Here is an 18468-nt window from a genome sequence, read left to right as displayed (position 1 = left end):
GTCAAATGTGTGTTCATGTATGTGCGTTTACATGGTTGTGGGACCGTTGAAACAATAACGGCAATGATGCTAGATAGGGTATAGTTAGTAAGGTTATATTTATCCAGCTTGGTCCGAATATTTACCAGTTTGACCGTCTAAAATGAAAATTGAAACGTGGTCTGTGGCCTGTGCATTTAATTAGCGCAACGATAGAATCGGAGAAGGTTATTGTTGTTTATACTTCGCATCTTACCAATAACAATATCAAATATTTACAAGACCTTTAAGTTTGGCGTCTACCCTCTTTACTTTATTGATTTTGATGTTTGTGTGGACGTATATTTATGTATTTATATATATTATATATATCAACGCAGCCACATGTATTAATAAAAAGGATTACTGTTTCCGGAGACTAGCTACGGGTTATTATAGCTGACCTACCACAATTAATCATACGACTCCGGTTTAATATTTCAAAAATATCCCTCCCATGCCGCAAGACCCTTTTATGATGCCACTTACGCTGTTTCTAATATCTGAAGCGCTGTAATGGGACCTCCTTGGAAAGAGATTCCATATTTGTACTGTAATAATATGTGAGACGTAAACATGTAAGGTCTATTTGCGTTCTATGGCTGATGGCCTCCAGAATAAATCATTTCGCTTAAAGAATACAGCCGCAGAAGGCAGCAGCTGACGTATTCTAAAAACCAATTATTATGTTTTAAAATAAATTATTCAAATGATTCTATCACAGTTATAATGTGTTTATTGTATTAAAGTAATAAAAAATGCAACATTAATTGATGCACCGAAGTATTATATTTAGTAGGAATATAAGACATACATCAACATTCCATGAATTTTTTTCAAATAAAAATCAAATGATATTTAAAAAAAACATCATAATATGTGTGTCGTTTAAAATGGATTTATTTTAACAAACAATTTTTTATGTTATACATTAGTAAAATGCAGACAATATAATATTATGACGTTCCACTAATTTTAAATATCAAACAAAATACGAATCATAATATTAAGTTTTAATTAACACCTAAATTACACCTATTTGAGATCGGTGTATTTACTTTATATAAAATGTTTATCACGATAACATCCCTATACATCATTCTAAAAATATTTAATTAAGTTTAATAACCGTGCTTTATGTTCTAAATATATTGTGTACTTATTTAACAATTGTTACTACCAATACTATACATAATTGTATTTATGATAAGGAATTTTTTTTTATGCATTAAAATGTTTCGGAAACAAATATAAATTAACTTTTTTCGGCCTTGTATAATTTGTTTAAAACACGATATTTGTTAGAAATATGTAATTGGTTTTATTTAAATTTTAAACGAATATTAATAAATTTATTCGTTGCTAAAAATAATTATAAAATTACTCGAATAGTTTCGAGTCTTGACATTAAACTAATAACCTAACAATACATTAACAAAAAAATAAATATTAAGTCCTGGACATACTAGGCTAACTCATGGATTCCTCATGTAAAAAAACGAACCTCCCATCTGCGAAGTTTGTGGCCAACGACTAACCGTCAAACATATTCTAACGGAATATCCTCTATACGTTCAAGAGCGAATAAACCTCAACTTTGCGGAATCTCTTAACGCAACCCTCGGACCAAAGCCAAATCAAAACAAGAAAATCCGACAATTTTTAAAATCAACTAATTTAATAAACAAAATATAATTGTACTCCTAAATTAATAATGTACTATATAATAATTTTAAATAGTAACTAATGGCCTCTGCTGCTGAGTTGTGTCAATAAAAAAGTATATATGTTTATATATTTAGATATATATAAATATATCTACAAAAATTTAATAACTTAGTAAATGATAGTATACAATTAATGAGGAAAATGTGTAAAAGACTACAGTATAATGTAATGTACATGCGCTAGAGATAGACGACTGAATTCGATTTCAACTTGACTAACTTTTAATTCGATATCCATCATTTTGTACCAAAAACTTTGCGCGGAAAGGTGCTTAAGGTGGTGGTAGCAGTAACAGCGGTGTCACATATGTTCTAAGTCGGCCAACAGACGGCTTCGAGGGTGATAGACTCGATTCAAATCTGATTGAAAGTGAAACTATTACTTAAAGTAGTATATATAATCCTCGAGGGAATCCATCGGAATCAATTACGAAGGTCATAATACGGATGCCTTCGTGAAAATTCCATTATATATGTATACAGAGTGAATCACAAAACATGTTCACCTCTCCTACTATTGAACCTTTATTAATGGATTTTTAAAAATTCTGATTTTTAGAATTTATAAATACATTTAAAATTTGTATGGCATTTAAAGAGTTTCGTATGGCGTACAAACTTTTTTTATTTAATAAGTCATTTTTAATGTAAAATATACATTTTTAAGCACAATTTAATCGTTTCAATTATCTAAATTAAACTCCGACTGAGTAGTTTATAAGTTATTAATTTAGGGTTCTAAGGACAACAGCCCAAATAATAGTTTTGTAAAACAATAGTATAACAGTGGGTACTCACAACATTTTTAAAATAAAAAATTTTAATAGTTTGATACTAATTAATAATAATTTTCAAAGCTACCTTAACTCCCAAATCTATTATCAAGAACCTAAATTAATTAATAACTCGAAAAATATTCTTTTGTATTCTGACATCAATATTTTCAAAATTTAATATTTTCTTAAAAAAAGGATGTTATCATTTGGAGAAAAAAAGTTAATACGGCACAAAAAATCCAAGTATTTTAAAATATTTAGTTCTAAAGTATTATTAAAAATTCCAAAACTCTAACTTTGAATAAATACATTATTAAAGGAAAATATGGCAAAGTATGCTGCTTAGAGAATTGCTCTGTATATGCATATGTGTGTGTGTGTGTGCGTAAACGCGAAAGCGCTTGCGTATTCAGTTTCTTCGATAATTATTTCGCAGCGACGCAGAGTTAAGTCCGAACGAGTGATAATTCTACACATACGAGCATACTACCCAGACACTTGCAGAGCTCTTTTTCACCGCCGCACGCTCGCGCTTGCGTGAATGGTTCTAATCCGATCGGTTCTACGTTTTGTCCCGTGGTTAATCCTCGTCCCGAAGAGGCAACGTGGTTTTCGGCTGGTGCATCCAGCCCACCACCCTGCCGCACAGCATGCGAAGACGACCGTATATTATTATTATTATTTGTATACACGTATAGTGCGGATACGCCGTGTTTGAGAGATTAGAAAATAGGGATCGGGTATAGTCGGTATCCGTTGTGAACGTATTACGGGTGGGTGTGCGCTCGCTCGAACAAACTGGCTTCGTTCATTTATCAATGCCATCATCCATTCACGAGCACACTCTCTTAGCTCTCGCACATCTATCCCCCCCTTGACAACAGGAGGGGATGCTTTCCGGGTTTCGGTAAATTCACCGGAGCTACCCCATCAGTCACACGCCAAACAGATTTGGTTCGCGTAGTTTAGGAGTCGTGTGTGAGCGCGCACGTATCCTCCATGGCGTCGACCGTCGCTCGCCCCGCAATGATGGTCTTGAACTGGCCGAGTAAAAAGGGAAATATTCGCAAACGATTAACCCGTTGAAAAAAAAGTTTAACGCTATTGATAATATAGTACGCGACGACGGAAACGATTCATAACTAGTTAGGGCCTTTCTGTCGACTAAGATGGATATCGCCCCATTTGAGAAACGTGAACGATTATTGGATCGACCACGATAAACCACCACAGCCATCACTGACGGCTAATGTCTAAAGAATCTAAGACCCTTAAATATGTGTAACCTATAAACTTTGGTTTTATTTGTCACTAGTAAATAAATAACTTTTTTTTTATACGAGATAAGATATTTATACCAGTGTCCAGTGAGCGAGTAGGTACCCAAGTATATTTGGATTTAGGAGTTTGAAAAGCATAAAATATTATAATGTCACGGAGCAAATTTTCTGGTCTCGTCTTTAGGATTATTATATATATATATATATATGAGAGACCTATATAAAAAAAATCCCCATAAATCGATAAATACTAGAATACCTAACTATAATATAATTTGTAATATCGTACAATTAAAGTCGTCTAAAGAACATACTCATGATAATGTAAATGGTGTGTAAATAAATAAGAGACAATTGTTTATCACATATTTAGAAAAAAATTAGATAAATAAAAATTCATTAAAGCCTCGACAGTACACAATCTTACAATTCACATTAAATATACAATTTCAAAACAGTTTAATTACCAAATTATATTATGAAACAGAAAATTGGTTCCCTATGAAAATTACTTATTACCTATATTATACAGTAATTCTAAATAGAGATACCTAAACAGTAACCTGTGATATGTTATGTTAAATGCTTGAGTTATGCTTGTATCTCAATAATGATTGAAATGTAATAATATGTCTATAACCTTACCTGAACTACCTAATATGCTTTTTATTTGTTCATTATAATAATTACTATTATACCCCATTGCAATTCATTAGTAAAATATATGTTTTTACAAATGATAAACGATCCGTGAACAAAGGTCTATAGTATATAGTCAATAAATATTATGTTATTTTAGAACATTTAATTATTTGAATTTATATAATCTTATTTTGGTTAATTACTAACGATCTATAATTTTGTTTGAACAGAATAATACTTTTTTTTTAAAGGGGTTTAATAAATGCACTTTTTATATTTATCGATATACACGGAACTAACAGCAAATCATAAAAACAGTAGTAACCGTTCAAATAACTTTAATATATCAAAACACTAAATGATATTACACATTTTTTTTTTTTTTTAATTTGAATTAGTTACTGTTTTAAAATTGTTTAATAAACAAATTTTTATTGTGAATAATAATAAAATAAAGACAACTTATAACTTATGCATATAATATAATCATAATAAAGGAAAGTAAAATAATTTTTCTTCGTGGTTATGCCACATGTATTGCATACTAACCGTACTTTCCTATAATGTATTACAGCAATGATCACTTATCGCAATTTCAAGAATGGCCATGTCATTTTGGATACTTATTTGATACGCATATAAAATAAATCGCGTTTTAAATATTTATATCTTATTTTAGAATCGCTATAACGAAAAAATCCCACAGCGGATCACAAAATAATGTTCTTATCTTAAATATTTTATTATAGACTGATTTATTCTCATACTTTTCCATAACACAAAGTTTTCATAGTGACGGAAGTTAAATTTGCGCACTTTATATTATTATACAAAGACAATAAAGCACAGTATTTCCATTGGTAGATTTAATTTTATACTAAACATAACTATGAACTGTATCGTGAGATTATTCCAAAATAAAAAAAATCAATAAAAATCTTTCTCATACATATTAATATCATACAATTGTACTATGAAAATAAGTCAAATAAGCAACATTATATGTAATTAGAACTTTTAAAAATTGAAAAATTGTTTGTAATTTTTAGAAATTATAAAAGCTTATCAATAAAACAAGGAACAACAACGACCAAACATTTGTGTCGCGGTCATAATGTTATAAATTATAATATGCTATATAGTATATACGTTACTAAACAATTGAGCAGGAGTGCAAATTTACAAAAGTGCATAATATGTATATTAAATCGACTTTGAAAGACTTAATACTTTTTGCAGTTATATGATTGTACTTATCAAATAAAATATTATAAATACATATATACGGAGGTGATATTATAAAATATCAATAATTAAGTAAAGGTGTTTATAAAAATAAGCGGATATGCAAAATCTATTAATGCTGGCCAATGATAAACGTATAATACGCATGCTGCAGGCTAGTATAATAATTGCGTCGCCTATGAAAAATTCTATAAATTCTCGTATCGTATTCAGGTATTCAGTTCAGTTTCGGTTTGTATTCCTAAGTACAAACCCGTTCAAATTTAAAATTGTTGTAAATAATAAAAAATATGGAAGATTATTTGACAATAACATTCAATCTTTTTAAGGAATTGCCGTTTTCAAATCACCTTATTGAAAAATAAATTCAACATATTATTTTACTAGAAATAGTATCGAATGTGTTGTCGACTGACATAACAATGACGTTCCCTATAAAACAAGGCACCGGTGATCATAATATGAACATTTATATTAAAAACACGGAGGACACAAAACTCGGGAACAGAATAAAAACACGAAGAGTATTACTATCGAGAACATGGAGAAGGATCAAACGAGCAGCCGCGTTTCTATGCTGTTGCGGTTCAAAAATGTGAAAACCACAACCTCCCCACCTCCACCAATAACATATAGGTAAGGACAACGGTGACACGAGGTGAGAGAGCTATACCATACGAGACGGAACAGAATGGGAGGTGCAAAATAGCAAGGTAAAAGCAAATCGTTATAGGCCACCGCAAGTCACCCCTGCGACGTATACTCGTTGCTGGTGGCGAGACGGCAGGCGAGGGCCTTTCTGCGGCTTCGGTCGAGTGGAACAATAACGGAAGACTGACGCGATGACTACCTACGGCTAGCCGTGGTACAGACCGCGATCAACGATTCCGGCCCTGCGGTATCTGTACGACGGCGGCGTGGTTGACGACTCGTTACGACAATGACGGCGGCGCCGAGGCGGGGACTTTACGGCTCGATGCGAGAGTTAGTAACGCGATGTATAATTTCGAGTCGGAAACGCGGGGAGGCGTCCAGCGGGATTTTCGCGGAAACTTCTTTATATACTCGTTCGTAGGATCCGGTTGCGAGTGACTATATATACTGATAACAGCAGGGACGCGATAGACGCGGTCTACTGCGGCAGGGATGCGAATGACTAGCGTCAACTGGCCGGGATGCCAGGGGCGAGCGTCTGTCGTCTATCCCTGCGGTTAAGTTAGGTCACCGGACACTAATCGTTCACGGGAGTATAGAGGCTTTCCTGCCTTGTTTTGTAGAAAACGTCGTTGTAATGGCAGCCGACAACGCATTTGATACTACCTGTAGTAAAATTTCTTAAATTACTTCTTCAATAATAGGTGATTAGAAAAAGGTAATTCCTTAAGCAGATTTATTTTGATAGTTAAATAATCTTGCACCTCCCATTTTGCTTCGTCTCGTATGGTATCGCCCCCTCACCACGTGTCGCCGTTGTCCTTTACCGATGCTTTCGGTGGAGTGGGTAAAAGGAGTTTTTACTTTTAAAACTATGTTTAAAAAATATACATTTGTGTTAATAAATATTAAAATTGTTTACAATAAAATACGTGTGAGTATTAATATCGTATTATAGTCTTGAGTTATTTTCGCCACGTTATATGTGGAATCTAACATATTAGTATATAGGTATAATGCAATAAAAACAATAAATTTTATGTGTAGTGTATTGTTAGCTTTAATATTTATAATATTTGAGTGAATAGATGATATTATAAAACTTAAAATTAAGAAAATTATCAGGGCTTATTTAATGGCATTTTTAATTTTTATATTTCATAACACCTGTTTTTTGTATTATTAAACTTATAACTCAAATCCTCGCCGAAGCTTAATTATAATCGAAAACAACATTTCTTAATAATAATAATAAAAAAAAAATAGCAAATAATTTTAGGTTACTTAGTTACTTCGTTTGACTGTGTATTATTTTGATATTAATAATATTATGCATCATATTATATACGCACCTCGATGTAAAGTCTGAGCACGAGAGTTATTTTTTTTTGTCTTTTCTAACCTCGTTCTTATGGTCGTCTCGGCGATAGTTTATAAAAACTAATAAGTACAATATAATAACTAATAACTAATAATATTAACGGCGAAGTTCGATTATTGCTGTATAAAAATTAAAAATACTTATAGCCATGCGGGATAAATGTACATAATATAGTGTATATTTATATGTGTGAAATTCGAACACAATAATGTGTCCTTTTTTGATCTTCAAACCAACGTAATACCTATTCGAGTATTTCGTTTGCTATAAATTACTAGTTAGGAATAAAAAAAATATGAATATGTATTTTCGATATTTTTATTTGGCTTATGAACAACTTATGTGAAACCTATTTCGAGGATTTATTACACAAAACAATAGTATATAGTTTAATCAAATTTGACTTGGAATGTATATAAAAAATAATTATATTAATATAATTGTTTAGTTTCAGTATAAATCCCTTGTGAGGAATCACGTATTAAATTTCGCCGGATGGTGGGTGGACAGTCTGAGCAGTCCAATTAAAAAAATATATTATTTAATAACCTAAACCTGGGACAACTTAAGAACTCAATTATGTTTAGATCAAAAATATTATAAAATACTGTTTTTATTTTTACTTATATAAATTACGTTATAACATAAAAAGACATCCCTATAATAAATTATAATAAGTAAAATATAATATAGATATATACATATATAAACTAATAAAAACAAAGATTCAATTAGAGAAATAAATTTATATCGATAAAAATTACTCTCTCTCTCTTTAATCGTCATAATAAATATAAAGGAAAGATGATATTATCTACTATTTATGTTTTTCAAGCAACTTAGTTATATTTTATTATTTTAAGAGTTATGATAGATACTTAAGAATTTCTAAGAACATTTTCAACATCGATCGTATTATTTTGAAACAACACTGTTGTAAAAATTTCAAAACAAATTTAAATATTATAATATTATAATATAATAAAGTTAATTTACAGTATTAAAACCAAGATTGTCATATTTTATTAAACACGGTAAACGTCGTTAATAATTTAATCCCCCACAATGAGTCTTAAAGTTTTCTAGAATTTTAGACTACTGAGTCAAAATATTCTATTTAATAAATATAAAAAAAAATAAACGTTTTATTCTAATATAACCTATTTTATAACACTACTCTTTTAGTATGCGGAGGGCTTCTATAAAATGCACATAGTATCAATTTATAACTGCATAGAAAATTTATCAAGGAAAAAAAGCTGATTAGTAGTAAGCGAATAGTAGACTAAGCATAAATTCGGAACCCGTTGCATTTACCGTGAATACTGTTAAGACAAGTGAGAAATAGAAAGAATGAATAAAAAAAAAACCGTGAAGTTTGAACGTTGATTCCATTATCTTTATAATTTCGATTTTCTCACACAAACTACTCTGTTTATAGCTGCGATCGCTATTTTCATCATCCATTCCATCGCATACGTTATGGCCTTCAAGGCTTTGCGCTCGGAATTTAATTTAAAACAAAAACTATAATAATATTATTATATATGTGACTATAATATAAAGTTTTATTAACTCACTTAGATGTCTTGTCGCATACGTGTTTATTTAGTTTTGCGGGTCGCGCATGATGAAAATGATTTTATCTAATTTATCGTTCATATTAAAGAAGCAAAAATATATATATATATTTTTTAATACATGCAAAATACGAATAATAATAATATGTAACAAAAATAATTTTAACGCGAATATCGAATTCTGCACAGATAGCTTAAGTATATTGTTATATTACTATACATTAATTTTGAATATTTTGTATTGTACACACTATAATTAGTTTATCATACAAAGTATTTGTATTCGAATATATACATATACTTTGAAACTGTTACAAACAATAGAAATGAATAATAATCGTGACATTCGGAGCAAATCGGCTATGATTCCCGCGCACTATCCCAGTACTCCCGGACCATTATATACCTTTGTGGTGAATGGTGACAATGTCACTTCATACCACCTCATATACTCGTGTTAGCTGTACGAACGATACCCGATACCCGATTATATTGTTATAATATTATGATTTTCTATCGACTATGTTTATAGTTATATGTTATAGATTTATTGGCCTCTTCTCATCAAATAGGCACCACTCAGGACTCGCGAGTACTTATCCAGCTATTATATTTGTCCCACTGCAGGACGAAATTCAGTTTTTTCCAGTTTTCAGTTTGTAAAAAAAAAAAAAAATCCTATAACGTTAAAAAGAACGCCAATAATCGCAATAGCCGTTTTTCAAACTTAATTCACTCAATTAAAACAAAAATAAAAAAAACCTATAACGCTATAAATTATCCAACCAAACCGCAGGAAATTCCCACAGTTTGTATGATGGATGTTTGTGGTTAGGTATAACACCCTCGCTTCTATCATACCCTGGTGTAAACGATTATAGTCGTACTTACCGTTAAGAATATGTATGACCGTGTTGGCGGGGAACGCGTTGCTCGGTGCACACGTGTAATTTCCAGAATGGGCGCGAGACGCGCGTTCAATATACAATGCGCTGTGCTTGTTCGGTAAGTCGGACGTGACGTTCACACCTCGGTCGCTGTCGTAGTTGATCATTCGGCTGTCGTGATACCAGAATATATACACTGGATCCACGGGGCTCTGCTGGACCACACATTCCAAATGCAGCGGGCTATTCAGCATAAGATACTTCTCGGAAGCACCGGCTATCTCGGCTTGTGCCTCTGAAAGAAAAAACATCAGTTTGTAGAGATCGTAAAAAACACTGAGTAAATATTCAAATAGATTTATAATATATGAAAACAGTAGTTTTGTCAATAAATATCTATTATGTTTTTGAGAATACCTAATTATTTTTTAACAATATTTTAGTTCATATTAAATCACACAATTTTTAAATATTGTTTTTCCTTATTTTTCTATGGTTCTTTTTTCTTTTCTATGCTTAACTATTGCCTTATAAATATAACCAAAATAGCTAAAATAAGTGTTAAAATAATAATAATTTATTTTTTAGATTTCAAGTGAACCGATAACGTATTCATTTATAACGATGTTTTTTTAAAAATTATTTTTGAGAACACTTTTGGGTAAACGGAATTTTCCATAAACGTCAAGTATTCTTTCGATTATTCGATTAGAAATCATGTCAAGTAGGTATCCTATCAATTTTAAATTGAGTTAAGGCAGTGCTTTGAAAATATCATATTTCAATTTCCTCAGTAGTTTTTATGAACGTAGGAGAAAAATTTATAGCATGGACGTTAAATTCAGTATACAAGTATTGTTAATGTCTTAACCAAAATCCATATAAATTGTTTATTTTTTTTTTTGTTAATATGAATATAAGATATTATTTAATATTGCTTTCAAATGTACCTATGCTTTAACACACATTTAATTAAAAGGATGCTACAACTGCAAATGTTGTATTCGTCTTTTAAACGTAAAACAGAAAATTTGCTTTCAGTAGAACCAATTTTGTGCTGTTAAATTTAATATAAGAGCAAATTTACCAACTATCAAATTTAAAGGTAAAACAAAATTCGAGTAAAAGGCATCAAGTAGGCTTTTATTGATATTATCATTTTAAATTAAGTTACAGTTATGTAAAATATTACAATTTTAAAATGTCCATAACTCACTTTAAAATTATTATAATATGAATAAAACCCCACAAAATACCCTAGACTATATTCTTAGTACTTACCTTTAAGTTTTATAATAGGTGAATTTATTCTAATATTAAAGTTACCAATATAAAATGGATTCTGAGGAACGCAAATTTGCTATGATGTACTTTAGTAATATTACAATATACATGTGAATTTTGAGTATAGCATCTTCTTAATAATTATCCTTTATCCTTTATCAGCGCTTTATAAAAATATATTAAAAATGTTATGTGGTTTATACAATTTTAACTTTTAACTTAAGAACACAATATAAGTACACTGTGAATAGACTATATTTTACATGTTCTAAATGATGTTCCAACAGATTACTTTGGTTCTAATACCGACTTCTATATAAGAAGTGTAATCAAAATACTATTAAATACTATTTGTATTAACCATTTATCTCAGATATCACAATCGTTACTAAGTAAATAGTTATCACATCTACGTATATCGTTCCAAAAATAGATACAATTATTGTGAATGGATTCCTGCAAAGCATATTTCGTGAAATTTTTTTAACTATTAAAAATAATATTGATATTTATTTAAAATAAAGTTAATAGTTCGAAGCTAGTTTTTCGATGTGGCGATGCGCTCGTATACAAGTAGTCTATTTCACCCCTCCTCAATATAGTAAAACTATCTGGGTCCACGGCCGACGCATGGTCGCCTACACACAGTGTTACTGCGAGTTTAAAGTATCGACCGTCACCGAGAGATACGCGGGTAGGTATACTTCCGAAATATTGTTGATAATTAAATTACGGAATTTTATATATAATATAAAGAACGCCACAAATTTTCCAGAGATATTACTTTTAAACTAACTATTGGAATCTCAAATAAACTGCGTGTAAACAAAATCGTTTCCTCCGTAGTCATATTATACGTCATGTTTCTAATACACAATATAATAATAATATCATGATGTTTTCTACTATAATAATATACTTTATATAATACACCAATATACCATAATAATAGCGAATATAGTGCCCGATAATCGAAACACGCATTCCTCCGATATTACTGCAATGGTGTAAGTCGGTTTTAACGACGTATTAACGTAATATTTCACGTGATATTACACGAATAATGTTATATATTGTATAACATTTGAAACGCGGGTTCGTGTATTGATTCGTCGGAACAGCGGTCATAAAGAAAAATTATTACATATTATTATTGTTCACATATTCGAGATAATATTAACATGGACATTGTTTATTTCCATAACAAACCGCTAATCATTAATTTCGTAATAACTTTCAAAATTTAGTGATACTATAGGTATTTAAAATGCTACCGGTGTTTGTTTGTAATTAAAATATTATAAAAAGACTAATAATTGCGTAAAATGAATCAAACAAATTTAAGAATATATTTTTATTTTGAAATTAATATTTTATGAATAATGTCACTCACCATTATTAAGTTATATAATATACTTTAATTAAAATTTCCAAACCTTAATCGTCTAAACCTTAGATTAATAAACATAAAATAATAATATAAGTAGTTTAGTGATATGTAGCTACATATTGTACATAACATTATGATCATATATTATGTTTATGATAATTATTTTTTGTTACAATTTACAATTGAATATATTGAATGAAATAAAATAAGATCCCTGTAATACTAGTACACTAAATATCATGGCCAAAATAGAAAATTCAGCATTCGATACATAGTCCGAGTATTTTACAAAAACTGATTATGCCCATGTATTACACAATACATTATTTAATTGTTTATTTTGTAAGTAGTTAACTTTATAATACATAAAACCAAAATATATACAACTTCATACTTTACATCGAACACAATAAATCTTGTTCGTTGTAAAAGATTCCCAAGTCACTCATTATAATATATTATGTAAAATACTGCCCAACTATCTATTTATTATTATTATCTTTTTTTCTCTCAACCGTAGCCCGTGTTGCGTCATAGTTGCAAAAATCGATATATTATATTATGTATTAAAACAAAATATTGGTTATATTATATTTGTATATATTTTTCTTATTTTTGTGTCTCGGTCAGCAGTCCAGTGATATTATGGTCGGCAAACATAATATCGTGTTTTCGAATGTGTTGAGAAATACTTAAGGATCCTTAATCCTTTCATATTACTACAATAATTTTTAATGACGAATGTAAACTACATATGTCATACATATATATATTATATAAATGTATGTATAAATAATTAAATCTAGAAAACTCCGACTTCGGTCTCAATTTTTGGTTGGAAGTTCTACCGTTAAAACGTTATCAAATAACACACGCCTGATTCTGGTCATAGAAAATATGAAACGTTACAAACTTAGAAACATATTAAGGATTTCATTACTTTGAAATAATAATATAATCAATATTATATAACCATTATAATAAGCATTAATTAAAGACTATATGATAGAAGAACTTGTCGTAAAATATAAAAAAAATCGTACTAATTACTATAGGAAGTATGAGAACCAATTTCACCACTTTATGCGTAAAATAAATAAAGATTTTAAATTCTACTTTTCCGTTTATCGTTAGTGATAAAATGATAATATTACAAAATTAACGATAAATCAATAAATCCATAAAAATAATCAGTCAAAAAATCAGAATTAAGATTGAATTTTATATTTATGAATATATTTAGATTTTACATTTGCTGTTCTATTTTTTTTATTATCATACTTATTACTGTAGTAAAAATATATTTAGACCTATTATTAAATTTTTATTTTAAACATATTTTCTGAATAATTGAATAAAAGTTGTAAATTCTTGAAATAAGCTACGCTTAATGTGAATATTGATCAAATTTATATTAAGTATTAGTATATTTAAATCTATTATGAGCACTTATTTCAGTTTTGATTCATATAAAAAAATTATTATTTCACCATTTTCAGTATTGATATACAACATTATGAGCAGTGAGCATTAACTATATATAAAAAATTGTAGCCCGTACAATTCCACCCAGCCACCTAAAGGCAATCCCCCTCCTAGCCTTCACTTAAATGTGTCACTGGTAGAACCCTTAATATTCCGCTAAATATTTCTACCAAAATCTAATGCACTACAGTAATGACAAATTATGTAAATTCCAGTAAATAGGGTTTAATTGTTAATTAGAACTACATACGAAAATTAATACGTTATAATCAATAAGTCTAGTTATTGAAGTATATTACTTAGGTAGCTAATACCGTAATTTTACCTCAGAATAATATTAATAACAGTACTTGATTATTAAAATTAATGCTTTATTCCATTTTATTGAAATAACTATATATTAAAGGTATTAAAATATTGATAAATATTAAAGTGTTATTAAATGTACATGTATTATGTATAATAATAAGTGTATTTTATTTCCCTAATTCTATCATAAACGTTTTTCTTATTTTATTTAAATTTTGTTAGATAATTAAAACATTTGTTAATACGATTAAAAGTAATTTAGAAAATATATTTTTCATACAAAAACAATCCATTTTAGACGATTTGAATAACATCAAATAATATACTAAGCTATATCAAAAGTTAGTTTTCTAAAAGAATTAATTAGGACGAATTTAAACAGAGTAAATTATTATATTTTATAAATCATATAAAAATGTCTGCATTTAAGTATAAAATTATACCTACTCTGTATTTTTTTTTTAATCGAGGTATAAGTAATTTTATGTAATGTATAATATCTATATCCGTATGTGTATCTATTATTCATATTACTCTCTTAAAAAAGTAAAGACAATAAAAAAAATAAACATACAATATTATAGGTTATGATGATGTTCATACAATTAAGTCTAATAATAGGCCAATTCATCGTAATTCTAAGATTAACATAATATTGGTTCTACTGAATGCAAATTTTCTATGTGTAATGTGTACGTTTGTAAGACAAAGAAAACACAATACGAGGGCGTCCTTTTATGCGAATATGCATAAATAGTACCCAGTCAAATTGACCGTGCTTGTGTAATTATGATAAATAATTGCTAGCATAGTTGAGTGAATTTTTAAATTTAAAAAAAGGTAGGTACCTATTTTAATGTTTCTTAATAAAGATATTAACTGTAATATTATCTGTCTATTCGTATATTTTAATATAAATAAAAAACTTTTTGATGTATATACCTATAAATAAAATGATTACAGTTTTTAAAAATGTGATTATTAGTTTTAGCAATAGTCCATACGATTTTTAAATTTTCTATAAATTCTGAATTATTTATCCAGTGTATTTTAATTAAGACACATTGACAGTTAACCTCTAACGCTATTGAAATAGTTCAAGTGGAGCTATTACAACAGGACAATTTTAATACCAATATAGTTCATTTCACTTAAATGTCTGGTAAATGTTTATACATTATTTTAAACTTTTATAAAAATTATATTTATGATTCACCGCATGTATTTTTGAAAGGTAAATTAAGTATAATACGAACAAATGAAATTAATTTTTGTGCATTTGTGCAAGCTTATCTTATATGATGTACAAAATAATTATGATCTCGTGTTGTGCCTTAATATAAGTTACAACACGTGATATTATTACTTATATGAAATCCAAACTTACTGATCTCCGAAGTTTATAGTGAAAGGAATATAATTACAATAAATTATTAAAATCAATGTTAGACTTCATTTTGGTAAAATGAAAAAAAAGCAAAATAATAACATGGCATATAGCTTCATAACATGTTAACTACATAATATAAGAGCAGAAAGCTAACATTGGTTTTCTCTATCTGTTGTACACATAGTGTAACAACAATAATTTTGCTTCTAAAATTGGCTAGATAATTTTTAATATTTTATTCATTTAATAAGTTTTTAATAATTATACCTAACCTAAGATAATGAAATTAAAATATGTTGGTGTGACAGCCACTTAATTTAAGATATAAATTAATACATTTTAATTGATTTTAATATTTATATTGCACTTCGGTATGAAAACTAAAGGTCTCAACCAACCGTTAGTCTTAAACCCTGCCTTAAGGTTGCTTTACCGGGAAAAGTTTTATACAAGATGACCCTTCTTGGTGAGACAAAAACTTTGCCGTAGCAAAGATCACCCGTAAATAGTTTGGAAAAAAATGCACCCGAAAGGAATACGATATGGGGGGTGGATATTTTTTCTACGACACTATATAGGTACCTACTTACTATTGTACAGACCAGGGTTCGCCATCATCACCAACGGTGGTGGTGGTTTATATAAAATACAAGGATATTCCTGACGGCGTAGGAGGCTTTACGGTAACTTTACCGGCTAATTCACTTCATCGCCTGTGAACTTTAACCCCCACGACCAGAGAACTTTTGGGTTGCAGAATATATCGTGTATATTATTTATATCAGGAGAATTTGACAATTTTACATTGAATATTGTTTATGTAAATTATACATCTAGGATATACACTAGGTACATAATAATATTATCTATTTGCATAATACATGGTACCACAGTCTTTATTATTATATAATATTATGCATAGGGTGTGTAAATAATAAAACGTTTTGCAGGCTGTGTATATGGACCAAATATTTTAAACAGCAGACAAGATTGAACGAATTTATATCGACATCACACAAGTAATAATAATACGATTATTGTCGTACTATAGCGTAATAGAGTATTATAGACGTACGACTTACAGATTTGATTTTATTTCGGTACCTTAGTGCAATCGATCGGTGAACGTATCTCTATATTTATTATTATTATTGCGGTATCATTAAACGTGCCGACCTCATCCAAATATCGGTTGGCCCATATTTCGAGGGTTAAAGTTTTTTTTCAAATTTCAAGTTATAATAATAATTGTAACATAATATAGGCGACTAATATCACAATAATGCATACGTACGTACGTATAAAAAAATATGGTGGTAGTCGTAAAAGTAAATCATTTAATACTTTGTAAGGCGATGGTTGAATGCATAATATTATATTGGATACGAAGTATTTATATTAAAATTGGTATTATTTCAGTATTATCCGTATTACATTTTAAACGATACACAATTGAATTACAGATTCTATTATTGTTAAATAAATTTCAATTATTGTTGTTTTACTGCATTGCAGTTCATGGTTAAATTATTTATTGAATTTTTAAGAATGAAAAATAATGTCACACCGAATAATGCATTTTATAGTTTAATAATATATATATTATATATGTATGTGTGTGTAATACATAACCATAGGATCGGGAATCCTAATGCATATACGCAAGTAATGTTTATTATATGTACTAATATAATAGAGTTATAGACTTAAATTAATGTATTTATTTTATGTGTATATGAATGACGTTTGCGATATTTTATTGCTAATATATACGTATTTATTAAACGCATAAGCATGCGTACCTACTATTAGTTACATAGTGAATAATACGCGCTTAATAATTAACAACTGTATATTAAATATTAAACGTAACCATATAGACGTTTTAATAATTATTAAATCACGATTTTTTTTTTTTTTTTATTTAATAGGCACAAATATTTTTAGATTATTCTAGGTATAAATTATAAATGCGTAATATATTCATATGAGTAATGATAAAATCATTGATCTGATGTTAAATCTATGCCATTTCGTCATAAGTAAGGATATTTATTACCAATACATATAATAAAATCCAAATATCACAACAATGGATACACGCCGTGTTTATTTTGAATAAAAAATAAATAAATATTATACATTATGAAAACTATTTCAGAGTAATTTAGGTTTGTATATTGTATTTAATAATATCAAAGATACTGTATTAAAACGTTATAATACTTTACGTGTTTTTTATTAGTTTTTACGGACAGTTGCCTCGTTATTCGGTAGAATACTTATAATACTTATAAATCGATAATGGCAGAAACGTCATGAGTAACATATTTTATGAAATTGAGATATTCGTAAGAACCTATGGGTACTATATAGTCGTGTGTTTCTATGCGTTGATTTTAAAAACGTTTTTAGTTGTA

The 18468-nt window shown here is 28.9% G+C and overlaps 1 protein-coding gene across 3 annotated transcripts in view; it reads right to left on the bottom strand.

The window, feature by feature from the left end:
• Positions 1-18468, bottom strand: part of LOC114128981 (hemicentin-2-like) — a 364378-nt gene that overhangs the window by 15560 nt on the left and 330350 nt on the right. For all 3 annotated transcript variants that reach the window (XM_050204625.1, XM_050204624.1, XM_027993598.2), the window contains exon 6: positions 10195-10485. In XM_050204625.1, the coding sequence (XP_050060582.1) occupies positions 10195-10485 (291 nt within the window). The remainder of the gene's footprint in view (positions 1-10194; positions 10486-18468) is intronic.

Source organism: Aphis gossypii, chromosome 3 (assembly GCF_020184175.1).
Source record: "Aphis gossypii isolate Hap1 chromosome 3, ASM2018417v2, whole genome shotgun sequence".
In the NCBI taxonomy this organism is placed as follows: domain Eukaryota; kingdom Metazoa; phylum Arthropoda; class Insecta; order Hemiptera; family Aphididae; genus Aphis; species Aphis gossypii.
Note: the sequence above shows the minus strand (reverse complement) of the source record. Positions and strands in the feature narration are given on the sequence as shown.